The 9738-nt window shown below is 43.0% G+C and overlaps 1 protein-coding gene across 3 annotated transcripts in view; it reads left to right on the top strand.

Moving 5' to 3' along the window:
• Positions 1–9738, top strand: part of AP2A2 (adaptor related protein complex 2 subunit alpha 2) — a 51105-nt gene continuing 41367 nt past the window's right edge. For all 3 annotated transcript variants that reach the window (XM_054198417.1, XM_054198416.1, XM_054198418.1), the window contains exon 1: positions 1–183. In XM_054198417.1, coding sequence (XP_054054392.1) covers positions 117–183 — 67 coding nt within the window. In that variant the 5' untranslated portion in view covers positions 1–116. The remainder of the gene's footprint in view (positions 184–9738) is intronic.

Raw genomic sequence — 9738 nt, 5'->3', positions numbered from 1 at the left:
GCGCTGCAGAGGCGGCGGCGGCAGCGGCCTGAAGAGCCCCGCGGGGAGAGCGGGCGGCGGCGGTGGTAGTTGCGGCGGTTTGGTGTGTTGCTGGGTGGCCGTGATCGCGCGCCACGATGCCTGCGGTGTCGAAGGGCGATGGCATGCGGGGCCTGGCGGTCTTCATCTCCGATATCCGGAACTGTGAGTGGCGGCTGGGGCGCGGTGGGGCCTGGGCCGGGCCGGGCTGGCCGTTGCCATGGGCCGTTGCCTTGTGGGGCCGGGGGCTTCTTTCCTTCAGTCCCGTCCCCGATGCTCTCCTCTTCCCCCTAACCCCCGCAGCGAGCTGGTCGGAGCGCTACTGCCTCACGAAATGGCGACGCGCTCCGGGGGGCGGCGGGGGAGGCGGTGCGGGGAGTGGGGGGGGGGGAGGCGGCGGCCTAAGGCTTTCGGCTGTAGCTTGGGGTTGGTTTGTGCTTTTTGGGTGGGTTGGTTGAGGTATTTCCTTACTCACCCCCACCCCAGCTGTTGCGGAGGAGCGCTGGGTGTCGTAGTCGCTGGCCCGGTGGAAGGCGGTGCCGAGGCGTCGGTGCCCGCTGTTGTCCTTGTTTATAAGGCGCTGGAGCGGAGCCGGCGTGTTTTCGGGTGTGGGTGGGTTTGTGGCAGTGCAGAGAGAGGCATCTCTGGTCTCCTTCCCAATCCGTGAACGGCTTTCAATTCAAAACGCCACGGATGGAAAGCAGGCCTCTGTAAGGCCGCCTGCAAGCAGGGCCTTCTGTGGGTATGCCTGGGCTTGGTTACAATTGGCTTTAAAATTATTTTTTGACAGAAATTAGCTCTTAGGATCTGTGTAATTAAAATTGGGACGTAGAGGGATGCTAGTAAGTGTCCCCCTGAGAAAAGAGGGGGGAGAATGGCAGTGGGCGTGCAGGGCAGAAAGGAGGAGTACAGATCTGCTGCTCCTTGGTGTGTGTGTGTGGGAAAGGTGTATGTCTGGGGGCACACCTCAGCGCTCAGCTTTACTTTTTGACTGAGAATTGCATGTGATAGTAGTTTAATATTAATCTGAGTCAAAGATCTGAGTGTATGATGTGGCAGGAATTGCCTGGGGAAGGGCTAAGGTCACTGTGGTTGCTGTGATGAAACAGCTCTATTTTGTCCACCTGCGTGTCTCTGTAGATTACTTGAGGCTACCTTAAAGGTAGTGGTGGTAAGGTTTCCTCTAACAGATGAAAGTTGATTTGGAGAGTTTTTTAATGCAAATTATGATGATGTAACTAAGCTTGTATTGGGATAACCACACTGGCTTGGAAAACGTTTCATATTGATGACTTCTAATACAAAAGGCTGGGGAGAAAACTATACCAATAAAATGAGACTATTTAAATGCAGATTTTTGTTAAACTAAATTCAGGTGATTTGGACTTCTAGCCATGTAAACAGAGGCCTTGTATGTAAAATTCAAGGTTGTTAATCTTTGTTACAGCAAAAGCTGTCTCAGATTTTTTTTTCAGAACAGAGTTGCAGGCCCTTAGGTTTCTTCAGACTTCAGTCTTGTATATGCAGAAGAAGGCTTATAAAATGTGTTGTGTATCAGTTCAAGGTTATGTGAATCCTCGTGTGCTTTGTCTGGTTGTCCTAACTGTTTACTGAGAGTTTTCCAGTGCCCTTGTATTCTATGCAAGCTGCATGTGTACCATAGTTTCAGCTGGTGTTGTAACATTTAAGACTTGCTGTTGTGACTATCTGCTACTTTTTAATTATTGTTTTCATTCATTTAACTAGAGGTAGCGTTATTTTATTTTTCAGTGTCTCTTATGTCTTGCATTTGGTTAATATGTTTGTCCGCTCTTGTTTTCAGTGGAACTCAGTAGAAGGGAATACAAGAGAAACATTCAAGCTTTTAGGTTCCTAACCTATGTTTAGAGATGTGGAATAACAATATTTAAGGCAGTAGGATAGAAGAAATTAACTACTGATTTTCCCACAAGCTTGCCAGTGCACAGGTAGTGTGGGAACTCTGGTGGAACAACCACCCCTCTGTCCAGATTGGACAACAAACCTCTCATGGTCTCAGTGTCTGCAAAAGTGACAAAGACGTAACTCACTTGTGACACAAGTAAAATGTTAACACTTTCACTGTTTAAATAAATACCAATATTTCTCAAATGTTTTGTCCTGTCCAGACAGCTATTTGGGAGCTGTAAGTATTTTTGTATCTTTTTCATCTTCATAATGAAGAAAGTAACTGTATCTTACAGTTAGCTTTGAAAGAGCTGATAGTTCCCACTATTAGGTGATCTATGCAGTTTCCAAATAGCTGTCAAATGGCATTTGAATCTGTTTTCCTTTAAGGGAACTCCGAGTGTTGCCAGCTAACCATGAGCTGGTGTACGCTGACTTAAGATTCCCAAAAGTATTTGAGAGCACTCTCTAGAGACTTGGTGCTTTGCAGGCATAGGTTGTGGCTTAAGTTCCATCTTTCCCCCTTCAGAGCAGGGAGCCAGGTATTTGTCAAGAACAAAGCAAAACAGCTGTTTAGGTGAACAGAATCTTTTGACATGTAAATCTAAGAAAACGTTCCTGTTCTGAGATGGGAGGAAAGCTAGACACCAAGTGCAGCTCTTAACCTCTGTTTCTAGCCTTAAAGTTGGACTACATATGTGACAGTTGCACTGATGTGCAAAATGCCTACTGGCGTTCTGAATTTCAGTCTTAATTTTCACGGAATCACGGAATCACAGAATCTTCAGAGTTGGAAGGGACCTCTAGAGAGGTTTTGTTGGACTCATCTCTCTGTAATACTACCATAAGGGCCTGATGGGTTTAGGTTGCCTGCAGCCATTCCAGATTATAGGTAGTGTTGAAACATGGTGGGTGTTTTTTCTGAAAGATTTTTTGCAGATACCAGATCTGCATTATAAATGTTGCTGAAAAATGAAAATGCAGTGGTTGTGTGCTAACTGTGCTAATGTGGATGCATGTGATTTCAATATGTGATTCAAGGTGATGAAATAACCTAAACTAACCTAAAACCTAAATTTAGCCTGTTTGCCTTTGGAAATGCTTAATCTTCTTACATTGAGTCTTATTTCTTGGGCATTTGTACTTATCTGCCGCACTAAATAATGCATTATCCTCTTACAAATTTATTGTAATTGTAATTTATTGTAATTACCGATTTGTGAGTGATGCCTGTCTTTCCTGTCTGGTTTTACCAGTCTGCTACGGACTTCAAAAAAGTCTTATTTGATAGCAATTTTCAGAGCTTACAACTGCAGTGAGTTGGAGGTGAACAGACAGCTGATGCTGTCAGTCTGTCTTTAGTAGTTAAAAGGTTATTTGTCACTTCTGTGTTGGTTAGGCATATTTTTGGCACTTGCGTTATCTATTAAACTTCTTCATCTGTGGGTTAAATGCTTCTATGCCACATATGACTTTAAATATAAGAATTACTTTCTACATGACCTCTATACATGACAGCTACTTTTTACATTACCTCTTAAGCCAGGTAATAGACAGCCCTACCAAAGAGGATGTAATACTAGAACTGTTGCTTGCCAACGCAAGTGAGGTAATTGGTGACATCAAGACTGGAGTCAGCCTGGGCTGCAGTGATCATGCACTGATGGAGTTTGTGGTCCTGAGGAATATGGGTGAGGCAAAGAGTAAAGTCAGGAACATAAATTTTTAGGAAAGCGAAATTCTAGCTGTCCAAGGAGTTAGTCAATAGGACCCTTGGGAAACTGCCCTCAGGGGCAAGGGAGCAAAACAGAGCTGGCAGATCTTTAAAGGTGCTTTCCATAAAGCACAAGAGCTCTCCATCCCCAGGAGTAAGAAATCAGGAAATGAAGGCAGGAGACCAACATGGGTGAGTCAAGACCTGCTGGTCAAGCTAAAGGACAATGAGGAAATGCGCAGGCAGTTGGGGTAGGGACAGTTATCCCGGGAAGAGTGTAGGGACACTGCCCGGCTGTGTAGGGATGGGGTCAGGGAGGCCAAGTCACAGCTGGAGCTGAACTTGGCAGGGGACTCAAAGACTAATAAGAGGGACTTCTACAGGGATGTCAGCCAGAAAAGGAAGGTCAGAGAAAAGCATTAACCCCCCTGATGAGCAAGACTGGCAAGCTGGTAACAACAGAGAAGGCTGAGGAGAAAGCTGAGGTAGTCAACAACTTTTTTGCCTCTGACTTCACTTGCAACCTCTCTCCTCGCATCTCTCAAGTGGATGGATTGGAAGGCAGGGACTGGGTGAGCAAAGTCCCTCCAGCTGTAAGAGAAGGTCAGGTTTGTGACCGCCTGAGGAACCTGAACATACAGAAGTCTATGGGACCTGACGAGGTGCATCCCAGAGTCCTGAGGGAATTGACTGATGTAGTTGCCAAGCCACTCTCCGTGATATTTGAAAAGTCATGTCAGTCCTGTGAAGTGCCTGGAGATTGGGAAATGGGAAACATTGCACCCATTTTTTTTTTTTTTTTAAAAAGGGTAGAAAGGAGGACTGTGGGAACTACTGACCTGTCAGCCTCACTTCTGTGCCTGGGAAGACCATGGGATGCATCCTCCTAGAAGCTATGCTAAGGCATGTGGAGGACAGGGGGGTAATCAAGACAGCCAGTGTTGTTTTACCAAGGGCACGTCCTGTTTGACCAACATAGTAGCTTTCTGTGATGAAGTGACTACATCAGTGACAAGGGAAGAGCTACAGATGTTATCTATCTGGACTTCTGTAAGGCGTTTGACATAGTCCCCCACAACATCCTTCTCTGTAAATTGGAGAGGGATGGATTTGATGGGTGGATGAGAAATTTGTTGGATGGTCTCATCCAGAGAGTCAACAGCTCAATGTCCAGATGGAGATTGGTGGCAAGTGGTGTGCCTCAGGGGTCTGTATTGGGACCAGTACTGTTGAGTATCTTCATCAGTGGCAATAGAGAGTGGGATCCAGTGCACCCTCAGCAAGCTTGCAGACGACACTAAGCTGAGTGGTGCAGTAGACACGCCTGAGGGACGGGATGCCGTCCAGAGGGACCAGGACAAGCTCAAGAAGTGGGCCTATGTGAACCTCATGAGGTTGAACAAGGTCAAATGCAAGGTCCTGCACCTGGGTTGGTGCAATCCCCAGTATCAATACAGGCTGGGGGAAATGTTTTATATTCATATAAATATCAAGTAAATTTTCAAAATCCAATAGTATAAGAAAATTAATTATCCTGCAGTTCCTGATAGCTCTCAAAATTTTTTGTTTCAGGGCAGCTTTTTGTTGTAGGCTCTGTGTTTTGCATACAGAGGTTCTAGTGTAGACATCTGAGAAAAACAGTTAAGAAAATAACACTTTCAGATGCCTAACAACTTGCCAGTAGATGTATGGGCTTTTTTAGATACTTGCTCAGTTGTCTTGTTTTATAATACATAGGAAATAGTACAGCAAATAGCTTTTTAGCTTATCTTTCATAGACACCAGAGAAGAGAAAAGAAAACTGAAGATTGAAAGCTAACTGAAGTACTTGGTTAAGATAGGCCTGTTAATTAGCACTTAGTTAATGTGGCCCACTGAGAAAACAGCAAGGTGTGGCTATACTGTAAAATAGATTGCAGTGGTAGTAGAGCTGGAAAGCTCTGAATCCTGTGGTTTGGTAAAGTGCCATCCAGGCTTAGGAGTTCAGGGCAGGAAGAGTCCTTGTCCTTGCTTGGATGAAGTGCCTCGTGAACTAAAACCTGACAAGATCTGCATGTGTTATAAGCATATGGACTCCTGCAAGAAATACTTCAGTAATATGTTAAATCTTTTTTTGTGTGCTTGTACTGCAGAGCTGCTGAAGCGATTTGGCTTATGCAGGATGGTGCTTTATAAATTCTCCAGCTGTCTTAGCTGATGGATACATCATCAGGAGTCTGTTTTCATTTTTTTGAGAATAGCTTTATGCTTGTCTGGTGAAGAAGTACTTCAAGTCATTTGTCACCCAAGCTGTTCTGTTGCAGCAACAGTACTATCTGCTGTACACCCTGAAAGCTAGGAAAGCTTCCTTTTCTGCTTTCTTTTGGAGGTTGTAGTGTAGAAGTAGTTTGTATTACAATTATTAAGTGTACTACTGGTAACCTTCTCTTCCACTGTAAAATCAGGAAGTCATCTACTCTTGGGTTGATGAAATGGGTCTGCACAGAGGCAAAGCTGCTTTTGCTGCAGGCTTGGAGGACAAGACAGTTCTTAATTTCCCTCACTGCTTTAGATAACTGTATTACCTTTTCAGTGTCACCTTAAAAGTTGGGCAGAAGAAGGAAGGATTCCTTTAGTTTGTTCTCCAAATGTTTCTGTATATGTTCTGTTCTAAGATACCATTCTGTTCTCCTTGGTCTATATTTTTTCCTTAAATAAAACCCAACAGATACATTAAACAAAGGTCTGTCTCTTCTCATAGAACTTAATGTATTAATTCTTCTTTGTACTGGATAGGGAGAGTGTTCAGCCTCTCGAAATCTGACTTCAGTAGCTTTGCTTCACTGAATTGGGACTGGTGCATTAGGTTACGGATAAGCAAGTGGGGATTAAAAAAGGCTGCTGGTTCATGAAATTCATCGTATGGTGATCACCCTTTTGACTGGATGGTAGATAATGGAATGCGTTACCTGTGTATATAGGAGGGCCATGCAAGTAAATTAAATGACCATGTGCATGTATGTAGAGTTATTTATTCTCAGTGAGAGCAGCCACACAGTGAAACAAACCACATAGGGCGAGTTGGGCACATAGAGCATTTCTTTAGTGCTGCGTGTCAGTAATACAACTTTCAATGTGTAGGCTAAAGCTATTGCATTGTTCCTCTGAGTAGTAGGTTCGTATTTGCATTGGGTATAGTTTTAAAGAAGGGCTCTAGTTGCTTCTGTAGACAGTCATTGACTTTTCTTTATTTGTATTCTTAGATTACTTACCTCTCTGAAAAAATTTGAAGGCAAGGCGTCTGGATTTGCTCTACTATTTCTCTTGCAAGGCTGTCGCCACTCATGTAATATGGACAGTTTCTGGCCTGAAAAACCCCTAAGAAGAGCGTGCTGCTTAGAGCTATAATAAGCACTAAGTCCTGCATCGCTTGCTACTATTTGCAGAAGAGTGATTTAAGGAAAACACAATTAGTATGAGATTAATCTGAGGAACATGTGTTCTGCCCATGGCTTCTCTGTCTTAGCTTTTTTTCTGGTCATTTCATGAAACTCTGAGGGGCTGGGGGGAATTGAGTTTTTTTGGGGTTGGGTGTTTTGGTGTTTTACAGTTCTTGAATTTGTGCATGTTTGGCTGAGGAAAGGGGAGAATAGGGGATAATAATCAATAGATGAGATGCGTAGTGAAGAGCTAGACTCTTTCATGTGATATCCAACCTCTCCATTAGAGACATCAGAAAATATAACATCTGCTGAATCTGAAATCCTTTGGATAGAGGCTGCCCATCAGGACTGGTAAGAGGAAGTTAAGGACTGTTGCAGATAGTATTACATGTGTGCATCAATTAATGAGCTCATATAGGATGTGGTTTTCTTAAGGCCTCTGAAATTGTAGTTTAGAGTGGTAGCTAAACTAGGAGACTGTGGATATGCCTAAAACCGTTGTTCTATTGTTTGAACGTGAACTAAGGTAGAAAGGAGTCCACAGTGACTTGTACTAAATAGTGCAAATACTGCCTTACCCTGTTGAAGGGAGTGTAACTGTACAGTGTGAAAAAACTGTTCAAGGAAATGACTGCTTAAATGCTGCTCAGTCAAGGAACGAGGAAGAGCTGCTTTATGTAGTAGCCTAACCTAGCACTTCTGGTTTTGCGTATCTTCAGAGCTTATAGCTTCTCTTTTGATTGGAGTCAATGTTGTTTTGTCAACTAACGGACAAAATAGATGTTCTGTTTGTCATAAAGTCACTTGGATATGAGCTTCTAGTAAGCTTTCAGTTTATTTGGGGAAAGATCTCATCTTAAGCTAGAACCTATTACCTGGTTACTCCTCAAACTCTTTCACAGTTTGAGCTGTAGTGTTTTTCATAACTTACGGTGCCTAATTAGAAAAAACATCCATGGTGGGCACCTAAAATTGTTAAACCTGTATTAAATTGCTGCAATTGGAGTATCTGAATTGTCATAGGGTTTGGAAGTCGCTGTGTACTCTTTTGCGTTTATTTCCCTTCCCTTACGAGGACAAGGAGTTAATGGATTACCAGATTACAGTAAAGCCTGTGACTCCCTGCTGTTTCATGAGAAGTGTTGTTACAGGGGCAAATCTCTGGCAGCAAACTGGAGGAAGAAGTCAGTCCTGTGGATCGTAGCTCACTTAACTGAGCAAAATATTAGAAAATGTATGCTACAGAGTTTTTAAATGTGATCAGTAGGTCACTGATCTCTTTTTCTGTAGTAATGGATATCTAATCACAACAGGATGTTCCAAGGCACAACAACCTTCAACTGTCTTCATGCCATTCATGATCTTCAACATGACAGCCAGGCACTTTTTTCCTCTGATCAAACGTATCTTGTGAAAGGACAGCAAGTGCTCATGTTCTCATTCATAACAGGATGTTAATACATTAAGCAAAAAGCATCTTGTTTTGCAGCCTTGAACTGGTCAATTTCAACAAAACTGAAGGCATACTAACATCTTGTGAAGGTACAGAGTTTTATAGTAGGCTCTCTGGATTAGTTGCATAGTGAGTTTATAAACAATAGCACCAGTATCCTCCTTCAGGTGTTCTCAGGTGGACCTGAAACTCGCACCCTTGTTGTAGTACTCCAGATATTTTTGCTAAATGAAGGAATTTACGCAGACAAACTCATGTAATGTGAGGGCAGGCATACGGAAAACAGACCACTCTAATGTATTGCTATGTAACCTGCCTCCCTTTTGGCCCTCTTCCCTGCTGTGCTAAATAACGAGCTGTCTGAGAGATTAGGGAGAGATGGAGGATGGATTTGGTGTTTTACTTCGTGAAGCTAATGATCTGCATAGCAAATGCCTAATCTATACTCTAGGGTTGTAACGTGAGTATCTGTTCTGCTGACAGGTTAAAGTAGTGGTTTAATTTACTGATATGAGATATAAGTACTATAAAAGCTGTTTCACAAAAGCAAGAATGGATGCACTGATTACTTTTACATTAATATTTTCTACAAGTATTTGCACCACTTTTACTGTAGAGATGCTAATGTTTGTTTTGATTTGGGCCCTCTCTTTCAACCAGCTGCTTCTTCTGTCCCCTGGCAGGAGGGTTTAAGAATTCAGTGTAGTCTTAGCATCATGCTTGTAAGCTGTTTTAGCAATAGGAAAGGCAAGTGGGTAATTTGATTGCTTTATGCCAACTAAAGTGTGTTTGGATGGTGAATCTGGTGAACTTGTTCCCTATCTGGTCGTATATTCTGCTGGCATTATCACTTGTAGTAAAGCTGATATAACTTACCCTTTGTATATTAAATAAACCAATTTTGCTTTCAGCTCTTTGGCTCCCTAACTCACTGTAGCAGTACAGGGTAGGAGCAGGAATGTGTATGCCAGGAGGAGGGCAGTGCTAAGGAACGGTTTGTAGTTGTTGTCTTCTAAGAAGTATAGCCTTGAATCAAACTGATTATGAAACTATATCAACATGTTTTGCTGAAGGGAAGCTAGTAGCAGTCTTGCTGTGGTGTCTCTCCCACCTAACTTGCTAATCAGCTTAGATGCTCCTAATGAGGAGGTTGATGGATACATAACAAAACAGAAAAATTCTTATGTTTGGAAAACAGTGACTCA

Source organism: Rissa tridactyla, chromosome 4 (assembly GCF_028500815.1).
Source record: "Rissa tridactyla isolate bRisTri1 chromosome 4, bRisTri1.patW.cur.20221130, whole genome shotgun sequence".
Taxonomy (NCBI): domain Eukaryota; kingdom Metazoa; phylum Chordata; class Aves; order Charadriiformes; family Laridae; genus Rissa; species Rissa tridactyla.
This window is presented reverse-complemented; position numbering and strand designations above follow the sequence as displayed.